This window comes from the organism of the source record quoted next, unplaced genomic scaffold (genome assembly GCF_019419815.1).
Source record: "Pyrus x bretschneideri cultivar Hongxiangsu unplaced genomic scaffold, Pyrus_bretschneideri_v1 Contig8, whole genome shotgun sequence".
Classification (NCBI taxonomy): domain Eukaryota; kingdom Viridiplantae; phylum Streptophyta; class Magnoliopsida; order Rosales; family Rosaceae; genus Pyrus; species Pyrus x bretschneideri.
Window position 1 is genome coordinate 8062061 of NW_025999820.1, and position 18757 is coordinate 8080817.

Here is an 18757-nt window from a genome sequence, read left to right on the forward strand (position 1 = left end):
GACTCTTTTTTTCCTGTCAGGGTTTAGGTTTTGATGTTGTTGTTCTATGGTTCATTCAGGGATTAATTTAACTACTTTTCCGTGAGATGGTTTGCTTTATTAGGGGGCCATTTGATAACTCATTTCGTTTTCAGTTTTAAAAAAGGTGAAAACTGAAAACATAATGGTTATCAAACGGCCTTTAAACGAAATGGTTTTCAGTTGTTGGTACCATTCCGGAACATCTTGCAGTGTCATCAAGGTTCATCAATTGGAATTTTTGCAACTATTAGGCTAATCTTCTTCTATGTGTTGCTAATTCCCTTTTTTTTTTTTCTCTTGCAGTTCCATAGACCTTATATCGCAGAGGTTGTGTTTGGAGGGAAGTCGAAGACAAGCAAACAGTGCTTTACATGCCTTCAAAACAAAGGATGCAAGATTGCAATCAGTTTTTGTTGTATACAAGGTTTAAGATTATTGTTACTTTATGCGTCGCAAGTAGACCCTCATAATTTGCATGATACCATGGTAGTGCTAGCAGTTGCATAATTGATATATTTCTTAATTTGTAGAGCCATGTGGATATCTCAGAGGAGGAGAAGACACACTTCCCTTAGGTACTACAATCTATGGAACCTATAGCAAAGGAGAGTTCACTGCGCCTGAAGCTGCTTATATTGATGAACTGATAGAGGTGCATTTATTTTATTAAAGTCATTCGGTTAAAGGATACACAGCGTTTTCTTTTTGTTTATATGTTTTGGAGTTTCACTTTCACAGGCTCACCTGATTGACCTCACCAGACAATCAGGTGAGCATGTGAAAGTAAAACTCCAAAACATAAAGACAAAAAGAAAACGATGTGTATTCTTTAACCAAATGACTTTAATAAAACTAAAAGAGATTCTAATTACTCCGGTAATTTAGTAGAGTATTATTTTTATTATAAGCTCTCCTTTCTCTCACAAGTGTTAGGTACGAAATTATACTCTTATGAATGGCAAGTTTGACATCGCGAGAGGCCGTTGAGCCCAATTAGATAGTGAAGAAAACATACAAACAAACAAGCCCAATCAGATGGTCACATAAATCACCATTCACAAAAACAAACTAACTGCCAAATCCTTCCCTAAAACAGTTAACTGGCAGATCGACATGCTCTCTCTTCTCCGATATACGTCAACCGAAGAAATCCATCTCCATCTTTAAATTCGTCGTCAATTGCAGACATCGAGGCACCTGTGATATTCATTCAAAGAATTATAACCTCCACAGCTCTGGAACAAAGACAATATGCCAAAAATAAAAGCGAGTTACAAACTCACTCACCGGCAGGAAGTTCAGTGTTCTTGCAGAAGACACGCACATGGAATGTTTTACTGACCGCAATATCCATCTGAATGAAATCAACAAATTCTCCAAGAGTTTTCTGACGGGGGACATGGTATCTGCAACGACAAGAAATAGTAAGCAAACAGAACAAATTGAGAACCCTTTTCGTTTAAAACGAAGCTATGACAAGAAAGGAACTTGGACGGCAGATCTTATAGCTAATATGGACTATGAACACTACTTGGTTCGCTACTTGGTAACCAATTCATGCACGTTGTAACTCATAATTATATAACCATGGCGACAGTAACAAGCATTGAACTTTATTTCATACAATGAACAAGGACCAAGTCTCTTCCACATCTCAACAACACCATGAACGATTATTCAACTATAGCAATACAAATCAAAATAATTAAAGCAAAAGGGAATTGCAAACACACTTTTTTACATGAATGTCAGGAACGTCACTGTCTGCCCTTGGATCCTTCTCCACACTCACCTGCGTGTGAATCTCATCAAATTAAAACAGAGTACATCCACCAAGTGCATGGGACGTAAACACATTTTATGGAGCGAAAATCTTACTGGTATATAATCAGCACGCTTCTTCGGAAAGATTACCATATAACTGCTTGTACCTCTCTAAATAGAACCTGAACGTACATCAAAACCATAAATGAAAACAAAAATTAAACAAATAAATAGCAATCTTATATCCATAAATAGCATACAAATCAAGACAATTAAAGCAAAACAGAGAATTTGCAACTAACTTCCTTGTGTTCTCGCTCATGCTAGGACTGGAAGACAAAGCCTTCTCCCGCAATCACATGCATGGAGGCCCAAATTAGAACAATGTATCCACTGAAAGCTTTGGAAGTAAATATGATAATTATGACGTAAATATAATGAAGAGAGATGTTCCTACCATCTTGTATGATCTCAAATTCCAAGGTTCTAAATACACAAACGCATTTCTCATTATGTCCACGTAGGCTCTTTTCCTTCTTTTCTCTGCCAACCTTCTGAAAAAATATTAAATCTGTATGTGAAAACTGAAGCATGTTCTTCCAATGTAGCAATAAAAATTAAGACAATTGGGCTACAAAGTCATTGGCAACAAACTTCTCTTGAATGTCAGGCATGTCACTCTTTTCAGCAGCTTTCTCAACAATCATCTGCACAACGGCACAAATCAGACGAGAGCACATGCCACTGACAAGGAAGTGAACGTATCTGATTCGCTGAAACTCTTACTGGTATCGGGTCTGGATTGTTCTGTTCTGCTTGCATGCTTTCTGAATATTTTAGACCAAAAACATCAGAAAAAGACAGATGAGAAGATAAACATGGCTGAGCAGTCATCATCGTTTACAAAATACACCAAATGATCACTATGCTATCTGAATCTATAAAATTTGGAATTATTCCTTAGTGAGAGCCATCTACCAAGACGAAATACTAAAATACGCACATGGGTATTGCACAAGCAATACAATTAACCAGAAAGTTTAAAAAACATACCTAGATGATTTTCTTGCTTATAAGAACTTTCGCCCAAGTCAAAACTCCCACCACGGCTATCCTCTGCAAAATTTCAAACAATAAACATCACAACTGCACAAACTAACTAACAACTTAAATCTCAAGTATAGAAATAAAATTTCTTCCAAAACAAAGCACCAACAATATCAACCCTACATTTGTGAAACTTTGAACTAACAATTAAACTATAGAGGCCATCATATCTCGAAGCAGAAAATTTAACAACACACCATTTATGTAACTTTTTTCTCCACTGTAGGTCACATAAAGAAAACCATCTTCATCCTTGTTTTCCTCATGGATGGCAGACATCAAGGCACCTGTACCATAGGACAAACTATTTACAATTACAACTCCAGGAAAAAATTATGCTTGAAGCCAAAATGAGTTGCAACTCACTGTTGGGAGGCTTAGTGTTCTTGAAAAAGACAAATATAGGTTTTTTAGAGTGGATGTGCCCCCGAAGAAAATGAACAAATTCCCTAAGAGGGGTACCATCATAGACATGACATCTGCAGTCAGAAAAAATAAAAATAAAAATCAAAAAATAAAACCACGTGAGACCACCTCATTTAAGACAATCTAAAAAGAAATAAATGAAAAAGATAAAACCAAGCTAGGGGTACAAATGATCTTGAAAGTTTGTGTCCGTACTTTGTAGTAACAAGTAGGTTTTCTTATATACTGATATGCTTATGAAAATTACTGGGTAGGAAGGCTTCCATACTTGGGTAACCAATCCAGGCAAATCATTACAACCAGAACCAGCCCTCGAACTTCCACTAAAGTACCCGACTCAATTATTTTGGTAAAATGTTAACAATACACATGACCAAAACCTCTGGGTCCATATAGATTACTTACACACATTAACAAGCTCAGTCTACACAATAAGAACAAAACAAGTGTTGGGCTTTTTCACATGTATCTCATTTCTTTTTTCTTTCCTATTTCCAGACAGATTTCGGATAATAATCAAAAGCATAAATGAAAAGGGAACAATCCTAATTTATTACATCAATGCAAATCAACTAACCTCCTCATGTCAACGTCAGGAACGTCACTCCTTGCATCCTTCTCCATGATCACCTTCATGGAAACTCAAATTAGAATAGAGTGCATTCACCAAATGGATTGCTAGTAAAATGTTTGATGGTTCAGAATGTTACCGGTATATAATCTGGATGCATCTCCCTTAATTTCACAGCATCTAAGCTAGCAAGGTGCTTGAATTTTCTCATTGGATTCCTGAACATATATCATAAGCATAAATGAAAATTGCATTGTTTAGATACAATTCAAGATACTTAAGTGAATTGGCAACTACCTACCTAATGTTCATGGCAGGATCAACTATTCCTGGAGCCTTCTCCATAATCACGTGCAAGGAGAGACAAATTAGAATACATTGTACACTGAGTGCGTAAAACACAAACTTATTGATTCAGTGAAACTCTTACCAAATTCCTATTATTCCATGGGTCTAAAAAATAAATGGGCTTTGTAAAGGGCTTGCATACTGTTTTCCTCTTTCCATGTGACGACTTTCTGGACATATATAACAAACATAATAAAACATTGAAAATCTTGTCCCGTTGTAGCGATACAAATGAAGAAAATTATAACACAAGGGTATTGCCACGAACTTTTTCCCTTCCAAGTCAGGAATGGCACTCCTTGCAGTAGCATTCTCCTTCAACGCCTGCAGTAGCCACCCCCCAATGTCTAGGGAGTGAATGTATGAATATAATTAATTAAGTGATATTCTTACAGCTAACATATTTCTATTGCTCGCTTATACTTGATTAGTTTCTAAAATATTCTAGTCCAAAAACATAAAAAGAAAACAGATAATTGGAAAGAAATCAAGACCTAAACTAATAGCCAAGGGTCTCTCCACAAAAATTCATCTTGCACTCCTTGTGTAGAAAAAATGACAAATCTTTACTTAGAGTTAGCGGAATGCAGGATGACCATTTTGGAGTGCCAATAACAACCCCCATAACCAATTTCCAAAATAAACCATAATTACTGTCAACCTTTCCACCAATGAAATTTTAAAATCAACCATAGGAAACCACATGGGCCTTCGACAAGGACAAAATACCAAAATTGCATAAACTGTTAACCAGAAAAGAGAAGGAAAAAAATCAACAAACCTTGAGGATTTTCAAAACTCCTACTACCGCTGTTCTCTGCAAATTTCAAATGACAAAACATAATAACTTATCTTAATCGGAGATTAAAAACAGCTTTAAATACAATTATGGCACAAAACTCTCTTCCCATTATAAACCATAATCACAGTCAACCATTCATCTATAAAAGTTATAATAACTTTTTGATTTACAGAAAACCATCTTATCACAAAGAAGAGAAATGACTACACACGCCGTTTATGTTTTAGCATGAAGAAAAAAACAGAAATATTTAGACTCGGTTGAATAAAAGGTTGTTATTTTAAAACCTCCATAGTTTGACCATCAAGCGGAAAAATTTGGATACAAAAATTAACACTAATTAGAAGCATAAAAGTCCCACTTTCTGTTTACTATTATTATTTTTAAAAAACAACCCCAACCCCAAAAGAACCAAAGCTCGGTAATTCTGGTTGAAAAATCAAACATCCAAAAATCATCACTGAATCTTAGAACAACCCAAAAAGGCACATGGCCATTGCCAAACTATAGTATCGCTACCCACCCCACCCCCCCCCCCCCCCACAACCCCAAAAAAAACACACACGGGCCACAACAAAAATAAAACGAACAAACCCACCCAAAAATTAATTAACTACCGACATCAAACAAGTATGACAAGAAAACATTAACGTTGAACTATTTCACAAAGAAACAGAACACCAAAAACTTAAAGGAATCAATAAAGGTTTGGTAATTGAAGAATTGATTTTTTCGAATTGAAAAACAACAGAGGGTCAAAAATCAATCAAATGGGGAAAGAATTCTTCACCACAAATCATAAAAGATGAACACGTTCTTAAGGGTTTAATATCGGGGAACAAACCTGTTTTTGCGCTATTCCCGACTAAAAAAATTCCAATTAGAAGCCTGCACTGTATTTTAATGTTTCTCAATTTCTCTCTTAATTCTCATATTTCCAGTCTCATACTTCTTACCAAACTTATAAATATGCAAAAGAACATTGTAGTAAGTCACCATGGACGTCAAATCAAGAATCCAAAACATACAATTAAAGAACAAGAACAACACAGCAAATTTATCATAAATGAGCACCAAAGCATACAACCATTTAGGGTAGCAAGAAAAACAAAGAAAATTCAACGTATTGAACAACTGAAAATTTTAAGTCACATTAACCTTGTTCAGCCTCACATCCATAAGATCAAAACTGAGGGTCCACTTTCCTTTAAGAAAGAACAAACTATCCGAAATATCCATCTAAAGAAGGAATTTGTTACTGTCTATATTTCTGACCCATCAAATTGAAGATTGAAAAAGCAAAATAAAAAGAGATGGATCGGATGAGTCAAAAAACTGGTCACCAAATATATAGCAGGTTAGAGATATAATGTGTGCTCCAAATGTAACCACATTTTATTACTTTTCAACTATTTTTTGCCATACCATACGCAAAACTGAATAGCATGGCATTCATGTTTAATCCAAAGAGATGGACTTTGTTACTGCAGCTAACAAATCACGGGTTGAAATCGTGAAATCAGGCATGTAATTAAAATTGACTCAGATAACAGCAAATTTCAAGCCTAAACCGAAACTTCTGAATCCGGAAAATTTCAAACCGGAACTTATAAATGTTTATGACATGCATTCCTTTTTCAACTAACACAGAACCCAAGTTTTTTTTTTTTCGGTGTCACGGTTACCCTTAGAAATTGTGGTTGTATTACAGAACTTTGCTCTCACGGTAAAAATCAAGGGTTTTCTTTATCAATTTGTTAGGGTTACTAATTAGGGGTGTTTGCCAATTGAAAAGGAAAACCCCAATTTTCAGGGTTTTCGATAAAGAAATAAAAACTTGGGATTTCTCTGAACTGACGAAGAAAACCCAAAGTTTTTTCCTGAAAATTGAAAAATAAACCCACAAATTTCTAACACTACCCCTAATATTCAAAGAGAAAATTAGGGTTCCTGTCAATAGAAAATAAAAAGCTACAAGTTTTATGGTTCCTTGAAAATTAAAAGCCCTAAATTTTATCATCAGACTCAGACAGACGAAAGATTCATAGAACGAACACCAGCTTCTAACATTACCAACGAATCCATGATATCAAAACACAAAAAGAAAAGGTGAAAATCGTGAATGACGATACCTTCGCCGGCAGCCATCGATGAATCCATGACGACCCCAACTTTCGGACAACATTCATACCGGTTTGTTTTCGGGTCATTTCTACTCTCTCTCTTTGATTCAGTTTGTTGCAACCAAAACCCCAAACGGCGACGTTTTAGCCAACGCACCTATGAAATATTTATTTTGTTTTTTTTTAATTCTTTTTTGTTTTTTTTTTTGGGAGAGAGAGAGAGGGAGAGGCTTCAAATTTTATTATTTAGAGAAAATTCTATTTCAACCCCTCTCTTTCTACAATTTTTTTTTGGGGAGAGAGTGAGGGAGAGGTTCCAAATTTTATTATTTAGGGAAAACTCTATTTCTACCCCTCTCTTCCTACAATCGAAAACCAGTGCGCTTCCATGTATCAAAAGCACAACTTGAAAAATAAGGGTATTCGGAAGTGTTTTTAAAATAACTGAAAGTATTTTTTTTGTTAAATTGATTTCATGTTCCAAAAGTATAAATGTTTTCTGAAAGAAGCATTATATTTGTGTTTCTGGTAAAAAGCGCTTAGAATGCTTTTCCATTATCTGCTTGAATTTTTACTAAGAATTAATTTAAAAATATTTTTACTAAAAATGCTTTCAACCATTTTTGACACATTATCAAACGAGCAATAAATTGTTTATTTGTTGGTTGTTTGATCCAAGTAATTGCCGTGATCCTATAAATTAGAAAGGGAAAATACTTGAAATTATATTATAAATTTTTTTATATTGGGATAAACTCAATCTTTGGATGGTGAAACAACAAAAAAATGGACCTCACAAAACGTTATTATTCATGAAATTTAACCTTCAAAAGTTTGTTTGTTCAAGTGGTGAGGGGCTAAGGGTCAAAATCAAAACATATTATGTAACTTGTAAAAAAAACATTAAAAAAAAAAACGGAGTGATAAGTTGTTTTCTATAAAAGGTAAAAGGTTATTCTTTAACAATTTCATGAAAAAGAGTAAATTTTATTATTTAGGGAAAACTCTATTTCTACCCCTCTCTTTCTACAATTCTTTTTTTTTTTGGAGAGATAGTGACACACCCCGACCCTAAAATCAGGGCGTGCTGGCCGTCACGTGAGCGTGACGTAACCATGAGCGCAGTGCAGAAGAATAATGATATAAAGATATACGAATGAATAAAAACCAAACTAACTAAACCACCAAACAAGACTAGAGCAGTGCAAGATCAAGATTTCATAGCCAAAGCATAGGTTTCCTTAGTGAAGTTCAGTAGGATAAGAACTAATTACACAAAACCAAGGATGTCCTACATTTGTGATGTTCTGTCAGAAATACCGTTGAAATCCTCGTGAACCACCAAAGAGCACTCTCACCTAATACCTGGAGGGGCGCAAAACAGAAAGTGTGAGTGGGCAAAAACAAAGTTTTCCAAAAACCATTTCATTTATCAAATGCTCTAACCCCTCGCTGTAAAACATGTATAGCTTCCTAGAAAATATAATACATACTATATCAGAAATCATGCTCAGGATAAAAAAAAATAAAATAAAAAAAAAAAACCCATAAGAATACCATGCCAAAGTATCACAATAAGATGCACTAAGTAATCCAGGTCAATATATCATTGCAAGATATCATATCAACCGGATCCATCTAACGTGATCTGTACGGCTGAGTCTATAGCTCACACAGTATGCCTGCACACGAGTCGGAACTACCTATAGTGGTCTGTACAATAGGACTAGGTGTAATAAATACGCTCAAGTGGTACGATCACGTGAAGACTGTGCGAATGATTGCGGGTCACCTACAAGTCGGAACCACTTATAGTGGTCTCTACAATAGGACTATGCACCTAACTTGGATCCAAGGTGAACGTGTGGTGCGGGAGGTGAACATCATGTGAAGGACTGTGCCCAAACTCTGGGCGGGAGCACTAACACCTGGGTGCAGGTTTATGAGCTCTCAATGCATCACATCATATCTCACATAACCATGCAATCTCACAACCATAATCTATAAACTTACCTGGCACTTACCTATGCATCCGTAGCACCAATCATAAATATATGCAACTACTAATGCATGAATAAAATAGGCAGATACTTTGCATGGCATTTTAAGACGTATAATCATTCAAATTCATTTTCTGGGAAAAACACCGAGTATATAGGTATTTACTGAAAACCAAAAGCCTACTCACTAGTGTGTAGATAGGTCGTAATCCCCGAGCCTTACTTGATTGCGTTCATCCTCAGGATATGTCTCACTTATATGTGAAACAACTAAATTAACGTCATTTAGGAGCACATAATCAAACTAGGTAATAACTCCTCATACATTGCTCAATTGGGGTAAATGAATATACCACCATGACCTACACAACTTCACGAACATCCCCATATTTTTAGAAAATTTTCCCGATCACCCACTCGCTCTTACACGCGCGGCCATGCCCAGGCATATGCCTGGCAGGCCTAACAGAACCTTAACGCCGTTGGGGAATATTCCGTTAAAATCAAGGAATATGCCGTTAAAGTTATCTGACGCTGTTAGAATATTCCGTCAACTCTGACGGAATATTCGCCTTCTTCTCCGCGCGAGTCACCAGATTCCGTCGTCGTTGCCGTTTGTGTCGCCGGAAACTGGAAAACTGAAAATTCTTAATTTCTCCTTCGTTTTTCAATCAAACTTTACAAATCTCATACCAAATTGAAGCCCTGAAGGAGTAGAACATGTTCTTACCTCTTTGGAGTCCTAAAACCAACGGAATCTCGTCGGGAAAATTCGATAATTCGGCCACCTCTGCAACTCGATGAACTTGAGTACTCCGACTTCCAAAACCTTCCAAAATTCTTCTAAAAGCTTTGTGAAGAAGTTCTAAAGCTCCCTAGAATCTTAAAACTCAACGAAACCTCCGCGATCACGTCGGAGTAACTGTGCACCACATCAGGGTTTCTTGGTTCTCGAGTTTCCATCGTCCTCATGTCCAACAAAAGGTATATATCGACTCCTGAGCTTAAAAGGAGTCCAAAAATACTAACCACGATCTCAATCCGCGACTGGAAGTGTTGGTTTGGAAGTTGTCCGTACGGTTGTACAGAAATGGAAGAAAATCCGATAGGTAGAGAAAGAAAGAGTCAACGGGAGTGAGAGAGTGTGTATGTGGTCCAGTTTGGGTCACCAACCAAAAAAAACTTAAGTCCTTTGGTTCTAATTGGGTCCAATTAATTAGGAATATAACTAATTGGTCCCTTTTCTTAGCCCAATCCACACAACATCACAAAACGCTCAAGGGGGTAAAATGGTCATTTCACACCATCGATAAAATAATTCGGGACGGGCTGTCATAGATAGTGAGGGAGAGGCTCCAAATTTTATTATTTAGGGAAAACTCTATTTATGCCCCCTCTCTCTTTCTATAATGGAAAAGCAATGCACTTCCATGTATCAATAGCACAACTTGAAAAATAAGGGTATTTAGAAGTGTTTTTAAAATAATTGAAAGTATTTTTTTGTTAAAATGATTTCATGTTCCAAAAGCGTAAGTGTTTTCTGAAAGAAGCATTAGATTTCTATTTCTTGTAGGAAGCGCTTAGAGTGCTTTTTCATGATCTACCTGAATTTTTACTAAGAATTTATTCAAAAATATCTTTACTAAAAAAGCTTTCAACCATTTTAGAAGAACTATTAAACAAGCAATAAATTGTTTATTAGTTGGTTGTTTGGTCGAAGTAATTGCCATGATCCTATAAATTGGAAAAGGCAAAATACTTGAAATTATATTATAAAATTTTTATATCGGGATATACTCAATCTTTGGATAGTGAAACAACAAAAAAAAGGGACCTCACAAAACGTTATTATTCATGAAATTTAACTTTCAAAGTTTGGATGTTCATGTGGTGAGGGGCTAAGGGTCAAAACCAAAACATATTCCGTACCTTATATTTATCACTTTGTAGCATGAAAATGTTTTAAAATATGGGAGTTGATGCATGCTTGAGTACTCAACTGGTAAAAAAAACAAAAAAACAAAAAAAAACGAAGGAGTTATGGGTTGTTTTCTATAAAAGGTAAAAGGTTATTCTTTAACAATTTAATGAAACAGAGTAAATTTGTATTGAAATTATAAGTTTTTTCGACAACTTCTACTACTTCCCAAACTAGTTTTAACCGCAGCGGTTTTAAATGGTAGTCGTTAAGCTTTTATTTTTAAGAAGATTAATGAAAATGGTTTCAAATCTGTACATTTTAATCAAAACCAATTCATTAACTTTATTTAATAATAAGAACAAAAGAATAAAAATAAAAACAAAAACATAAAAACCCAACTTGCGCTAGGCGCATCCCCCCATATAAACTGATACAGCAAATCCTTCATGTTTTGCTTGCTGCACGCACCTTGGAAACTCAGATACCAATTACTTTGGACAAACGAAAGCACATCTTTCGAGAAACCTCACTGCCCAAAACGAAAGTAAGGATGGAAGTGCAAGAATGCTCTGTTATAATCCAATGCACAACTCCATCAAGGAAGGTACATCTAGATTGCCAAGAAATCACAATTTTTGAAAAAGAAGGCATCGCAGTTATTCTTCTCCAAGCATCTGACCGAAGGCTGTAAACCTCAACTTCAAGGACGACATTCTTGCGTGGAAGCAAAACTCTAACAAGCCTCACAACCTTATAGTCGTTTCTTTTTCCCATTGAAGGACATGAAGAGGAGGTACGCTCTAGACTCATATTCGTGGGTGAATTCGATTTTAGTGATTTCATTTGCGTTATTTTTTTATTTTGCAGAGAGAGAAGGTGAGATTGTAGGTGGAAGAGAAGAGGAAGCCGTAGATGGATGGACAATAGAAAAAAATTAAGTAAGTGGTGTAAAAAGTTAAGAAATTGAAGAGATAAAAGAAAATTTGATGGGTATTGAAGAAAATTAGAAGAAGAAAATGTGTTTGGAAGGTGAGAATGTGCTAAGAAAATTCAAGAAGAGGAGAGAAGAATGGAGTACCGTTAAGTTTCATAAACAGTGTAGTAAGTTTCATCAACAGTGTTGTAAGTTTTTATAAACAGTGCAGTAAGTTTCATAAACGATGTCGTAAGTTTCATAAATAGTGTGAGGACGCATGAGTCAATGCGTCAGATTTTTGTTTTTTAATTTTTTTAATATGAAAATTATGTATTTTTCATTAAAATTTAAGTTCTTTTGTCCTTTTTATTAAAATTTAAGAATTTTCATTAAAATTAAAGTCTTTCTAATTAAATAAAGTTATAGCATGATATCTTATTAACATAAACTTAGTTCAAGCCCTTTTCATGAAAGCTCTCTTTATTTTTCTTAAAAAAAGTCAATCGTTGAGTTGTTTACATTGTTGAACAAGTGTTTTTGACGTGGCTTGTGTTTATTGAACGATTGTATACATTTTTTTTGGATAAATTACATAAAACTACCTCAACTATTGGTGTCACGACACTTTCATACCTCATCTTTTAAAATTGACAATGTCATACCTCGTCTTTAGAATTTGGTCCAATGTTATACCTTTCGTTAGCCTGGCCGTTAATTTGTCAGTTAAATGCTGACGTGGCTTGATCCAAACCTCACTTTCTATTAAAAAAATTAATAAAATATTAAAAAAAAACTAAAGAAAAATCATTTAATATTTTTTAAATATTAAAATAATAAAGAAAAGTAAAATAAAACAAAAACAAAAAACAAAAAAAAAAAAAAACAAAAAAAAACAAAACCTTTCGTCCCTTTCCCCCTCTCTCCCTCCCCCATCTACCTGCTACAACCCAGAAAAAAAAAAGAAGAAGAAGGAAAAAAACAAAAAAAACAAAAAAAACAAAAAAAATAAAACATCATCCCTTCCCCCCCCCCCCCCCGCCTCGCATCCTTCTCTCTTCTCCCCCATCCCCCCTCCCCACCCCCTCTTCTCCCCCACCCGAGACCCTACCTGCAACCCAAAAAAAAAAAAAAAACAAAAAACAAAAAATCCCAGTTTATGTTCCCCTCGCTTCCACCCTCCGCACCCACCCCTCGCGGAATCAGCTTGGCGAACAAGATCTGGGTTTTTTTTTTTCTTCTTCTTCTTCTTTCTAGGTTGCAGGGGGTTGGATAATTTTTTTTTTTTTGTTGGGGGGGCGGACGAATTGGGTTGGGGTTTTTTTATTTTTTTATTTTTTTTTTGGTTGAAGATTAAGCTGGGAAGAAGATGAAGATGGGGAGAGAGAGAAGGGGGAGGGGGTGGAAGGGACGAAAGGTTTTGTTTTTTGTTTTTTGTTTTTTGTTTTTTTAACTTTTCTTTATTATTTTAATATTTAAAAATATTAAATAATTTTTTTAGTTTTTTTAATATTTTATTATTTTTTGGATAAAGCCACGTCAACATTTAACTGACAAATTAACGACAGGCTAACGGAAGGTATAACATTAGACCAAATTCTAAAGACGAGGTATGACATTGTCAATTTTAAAAGATCAGGTATGAAAGTGTCGTGCACCAATAGTTAAGGTAGTTTTGTATAATTTATCTTTCTTTTTTTTGTGCGATCCCATCATTGGTGGATTTCTTGATTTGGGGCTAAACAAAATCACTTAAATGCCACATGCTCATTTATCCCAGGTAAAACATGACCCAATAGGAAGTTGCGAGTGCGAGGCAAAGTTATTTGTTTTGGTCTTGTATCACAAGAAGGAAATTTGTATCAAAATTATAAGCTTTTTCGACAACTTCAGCTATTTATTAAAGGGGTCTTTTGATATGGGTCCAATTTTATAAGCCTTTTTTGAATGGAATCCACTTATATTACATAAGCATAAGTGGGGGCTAGTAAGTACAACAATCATCCATGTCAGCAATTAAAATGCACATAATTTACCAACAAAATTACAACAAGTGCCATTAGAGCCCTTTATCAGGTCTCTTGCAGATTTGTCTCTCTATTTATTCAAAAACCTTATCCTCCCATCTTTCAAATTGGCTTGCGTCCGTATCTAGCGGAAACCTTGAAACCAATCCCCTAAATCCGTATGAAGCTATGAAAGCTATAAAATTTCTCCCAGTATATGATGAAAACAGAATAGGCGAACTGGTTCTGGCCTCCCGGTATACTTGGAGAACAGGTACTTTAAATTTTTTCGAAGTATGCATTGGATCTGTTTTCTTTGATACCTGTTTTCCCCCTGAAGTATACCTATAGAGCACATCTCACCATATTTTTTCCCCCTGAAGTCGAGATTGGATCAGATTTCCTTTCTATTTAGGTAGTTTAAAGACTTTCAAATCTATAGGTATACCTGTAGAACATGTATTGTATATTCTCGGACGATTATCAGATTGCACTACATGGTCATATGGTTTTGCTTTTCTAATATTTTGGTTTTTGTGATTTGGGCTTTGTTTTTGCAGTGTTCGTTATCTGGATAACAGGTATTACACTCCCTCGATTTCAATACCAGTATTTGATAACAGTTGCTACCCTATCTTTGCTCTAAATTTTTTTTTTTTTTTCACTTCAATTGTTCGAGATTTAGAGTTTGACGACGGGTATGAATTGGTGGGCAGTGTTTACGCGTTAGTGAAGGCTTGCACTAGTTTGAAATCAATTAGGTGGGTTAAGAGGGTTTACCATTACATTATTAGTAATGGCTTGTGATACCTAGATTACAGGTATTGCAGTTCATCTTTAATAATTGGTGTTTTAGTCATTTGAACTTCAATACTAACCTGGGTAGTTTAAATTGATACGTCGTTCACTTTGTGGAGTTACTTTTAGAATAATTAGTTGAAATTGTTAAATTAGTCTCTTTTTAACATTACTTATATAAATATGATATGTAGTTTGGCTTGATATGTTATCATTTGGGCGTTATTTAGTATGTTTTGGAATAATCATGTTATAGTAGACTTTGTATTACTTGTAGCCGAAGATGTTTTGCATGGAGAGAAAAAAAAAGATAAGCCTGGAGTACAGGTCTGACCTTTTGAAGTTTCGTCGCGTTATGGAAGAAATGAGACTTAGTGTGACAAATGCGCATCTTGAGTTAATGAATCGTACACCGTTCGGGAGGTTGTTCCAAGCGTACCATGAGAATTTGATCATTGATGGTGTTTGCAAGAAATGTGATGCGAATATTGTGTCCATATTGAAGTGCTACGACCCAGTACAAAAAGCATTTGTTTTTGGTGGAATAATTGCAACAATAACTGCCAAAGATATATCTGAGATTTTTGGGTTGCCTGATGAAGGGGAAGAGATTAACCTGAATAGTAGGAAAAGAAAGGGTGCATTTACAGGTTTTTATGAGAGATGTCTTGCAGACGTGAAAGATATAAGTAAGAAGATATTGGAAGAAAGGATTTTGAGAGTGGTTAAGTTGCATGGTAGTGTGCATGAGGGTGATTTTGTGCGACTGGTTTGTTTATATTTTTGCTTGACACTGTTTTTCAGTACGAGTGGAAATAATACTAGTTTGTACATGGTTGGGTACGTTGAGGATATTACCAAGATGAAGGATTATGCGTGGGCTGTAGCAGTAAAGAATTGGTTGTTGGGCACAATTGATAATATGGGAGAACGTTACGAAAGTGTAACTGGTTGTGTAATTGGATTATTGGTATGTTAATCTACATTTTATTTCATTTTATTCTATCTGTGTTCAAATGAACTAACATATTAATATCTTACTGATGCAGTTCTGGTTTTGTGAGCGTACTCATTTGATCAATCCAATCAGAGGAAGGGAAAATATGCCACTTAAGGTTGTTAAGTGGAATTTGTCGGAATTGTATGCAAAGATGGAAATTATGAAGATCCATGAGTTGGAGGTATGTTTATCCTACCCATCGATTTGGTTTACCTGTAAAACAGGTATTGTGTTATATAGGTATACCTGTAGAACATGGATTGTAGAACAATCAAATCTATAGGAATACCTGTGAAACAGGTATTGTGCTTGTAATCCATGTTGGAGTAGGTATGTTATTTTTTGAACAGATTATGTAAATAAAGTCTTATGTACTTTAATAAAATTAAACATGGTGTGTTTATGTTACAGGAAGTTGTACAGGTAGGTGGGGGCAGTCCAAAAACACCTGAAAAAGAGAAGAAAATCATACAACTGCATTCACATGGTGGGGGGATAAATGTGGAGCCTCAGAAAGTGTCAGATGAAGAATTTCTCCCAACATTTGATATACTGCCATCAGAATTTATGGAAAACAACTTGGGAGAGCCTTCAAATATTAAGGCAAACCTTAATGACTTGGAGAGAAAATTACAAGAGATGAGTCTTTTGGTGGAGGACTACCGTTCAGAAATTATGAAACTTACTATTGAAAACGAGAATCTGAAGGAGGAGCTAAAATGTAAGGAAAATTACATAGTGAAAGACAAATCTCCAAAACAAAACTCAATGATTTTGCGGGTGAAATCAAAACCAAGGAAGCCCTTGTTGATGCCAGATTACAAGTATGATGCTTGTGTTAATAAAAAAATGGTAGTTCATATGGATAAAAATTGTGTTGGTTCACGAGCAATTCAAATGCATGAATATGGGAACACAAAAATAAGGGCACCGGTGAAGACAATGGCTGTGCGTAGGCTACGAGTGGGCAAGTGTCTTCCAATACCGTATGCAGAGAAGTTGAAACAATTTCTGGATTTGAATGATGATAGGTAGTGAATAATTTTTCATCCTTATTCTAGTTTACAGTTTTCTACCTATTAGTTATCAAGCTGTTGATTATGCTGTTTGAACTCTCTCTCTCTCTCTCTCTCTCTCTCTCTCTCTATATATATATATATATATATATATATATAAGGGTTTGAATGTGGAAAGGAGAGCATTGTGCAGTGATCCGTGATGATATCCTCGCACTCTTGAATGAGGGAGGTGTTAGTCGACAGGTATTTGTAATTTTTATAATTACTTGACTTAGATAGCAATGAATACAATTATATTTGAATGAAAAGTTTACAAATGAATCATAAGATGTTTTGGTTCTTGTTGTAGGTAGTTGATTCTTTTTTCGAAATTTTGAATGACGACCAAATTGGGATTCCAAAAGATCAGCTGAAATATGGGTTTATGCCGACATTTGCGTGGGTGCGTAAATTTTAGTTCTTCAAACATTGCAGTTAATTTTCCTTCATTCTAGCTAGTTTAATACCGTCCATAACTAAGGAATTAGAAAAACCAATGCTATTTAGTGATGAGTAGTGTAATTGTAAAATGTTGATTTTTATTATTTTTTTCTAATCCATTTTTATTAGTATCTGTGGTAAATATAAACTACCTGCCCTTGTAACACAGTTATCCATTTTTATTCCGATCTTCTAGCATTAATCTAGAGAATCTTCTACCTGCCCTTGTAGAATATGAATTTTACATCATAATGTGTTGTACAGGTATATTACTTTTTGGCTAGTGTGCTTCTAATCCGTGTTGGTTTGTAGGATATTGTGGATGAATCGAATTCTGCAGTGAGAATATATATTTATCTTGAACTTCTATTGAAAAAGGTGCGGGAGAACGACTATGTTTTCTTTCCGATTAACCATTTCAAAGGAATGCATTATACTTTGCTTGTGTTCAACAAACAAAGTGGATGGTGGGAACATTACAACACATTACAAACCAAGTTGAATATGTATGTGGATCCTTATTTCGAAGAGGCTAAAAAATTGGTAAGTTGATAACTATGTAGTATACCTCTGATCCTTCGGATTTTATTTCACACACTAACTTTGTAATGTGTTCCTTTTTTATTTTATTAATTTTTTTGTAGCATGTGAAAATTTCTGACTACTTTAAGCATATGAAAGATAGTATTTCAAGAAAGCTCAATGAGAACTCTATTTGCAAACATATCATGAAAGGTGATAAGGTACAGACGTTGTTGTACACGCTTAGCCATGATGACAGAGAATTTTTCATGTGGTTGAGGCAAACTAATGTTGAGTATCCACTGAAAGCAAACATATCATGCTCACAACAATTTCCTAACATGGAAGTGTTAATTTCATCTGTATTATGCATATTTGTTGGTTTCATGGTGATAGAATGTAATATTTAAGTTCATACCTTTTTTTTTTTTGTTAAACAGTTATGACTGTGGAGTTGCTGTGATGTATATTGCGCAACAAAAAGCTGATGGAGAATTAGTCGAAGGTGTCTTTTCGGCAGAGGCGATGAAGAATATGAGAGCACATGTCCTTTGTATATTCATAAATGAGGGAGATGGTAGCTGGGAAAAGGAAGACTAGGATAAAGAAGTTATGCGAAATTTGAGTTTTTGTTTCATTTAAGTGTTTCAATTCAATAAAATGATGGGACTCCAATCCATCCGAATTCATTGTCTACTAGATAAGTTTGGGTGTTATGTGAACTGAGATATGCTTTGTCGTATCTGTTTTTTAATTTCAATTTCAATTGAAAGGGGATATTCTTCATGTTTCCCTTTATTGATTGCACAATAAGATTTGTTTGTAATCTCATATAATGTTATTTTGTCATTATCTGGACATAGTTCGTAGATGTACTTTCTAATTGTATAAGGATAGGTACTTTCAAATTGTTGATAAAAAATGTTTGTCGGTAAT

General features: G+C 35.1%; 1 protein-coding gene across 5 annotated transcripts; it reads right to left on the reverse strand.

The window, feature by feature from the left end:
* Nucleotides 1-889: 889 nt before the first annotated feature.
* LOC125473202 lies at nucleotides 890-7288 on the reverse strand. Of its 5 annotated transcripts, XM_048575693.1 has the most exons (19): nucleotides 7172-7288; nucleotides 5884-5932; nucleotides 5019-5054; nucleotides 4506-4584; nucleotides 4320-4407; nucleotides 4191-4228; nucleotides 4029-4107; nucleotides 3896-3948; nucleotides 3259-3371; nucleotides 3090-3179; nucleotides 2839-2901; nucleotides 2572-2612; nucleotides 2440-2492; nucleotides 2243-2339; nucleotides 2088-2128; nucleotides 1900-1967; nucleotides 1755-1813; nucleotides 1309-1427; nucleotides 890-1218 (listed from the first exon to the last, which is right to left on the reverse strand). In XM_048575693.1, the coding sequence occupies exons 1-16, from the start codon at nucleotides 7247-7249 to the stop codon at nucleotides 1910-1912; spliced, it is 1056 nt and encodes a 351-aa protein (XP_048431650.1). In that variant the 5' UTR covers nucleotides 7250-7288; the 3' UTR covers nucleotides 890-1218; nucleotides 1309-1427; nucleotides 1755-1813; nucleotides 1900-1909. The 5 variants fall into 5 exon arrangements, with proteins under 5 accessions (XP_048431650.1, XP_048431647.1, XP_048431649.1 ...); XM_048575690.1 differs by lacking the exons at nucleotides 890-1218; nucleotides 1309-1427; nucleotides 1755-1813 and having other exon boundaries at nucleotides 1929-2128; XM_048575692.1 differs by lacking the exons at nucleotides 890-1218; nucleotides 1309-1427; nucleotides 1755-1813 and having other exon boundaries at nucleotides 1929-2128; nucleotides 5884-5927; nucleotides 7172-7239.
* Between the last annotated feature and the right edge of the window lie 11469 nt (nucleotides 7289-18757).

Excerpts from the sequence above, each read along its gene's own strand:
- LOC125473202 (XM_048575690.1), bottom strand. The coding sequence starts at position 7,249 with ATGACCCGAAAACAAACCGGTATGAATGTTGTCCGAAAGTTGGGGTCG. Across the intron at positions 4,108-4,190 it reads GATCCTGCCATGAACATTAG|GAATCCAATGAGAAAATTCA; the intron begins GTAGGTAGTTGC and ends ATATATGTTCAG. Across the intron at positions 2,613-2,838 it reads TAAGCAAGAAAATCATCTAG|AAAGCATGCAAGCAGAACAG; the intron begins GTATGTTTTTTA and ends TAAAATATTCAG.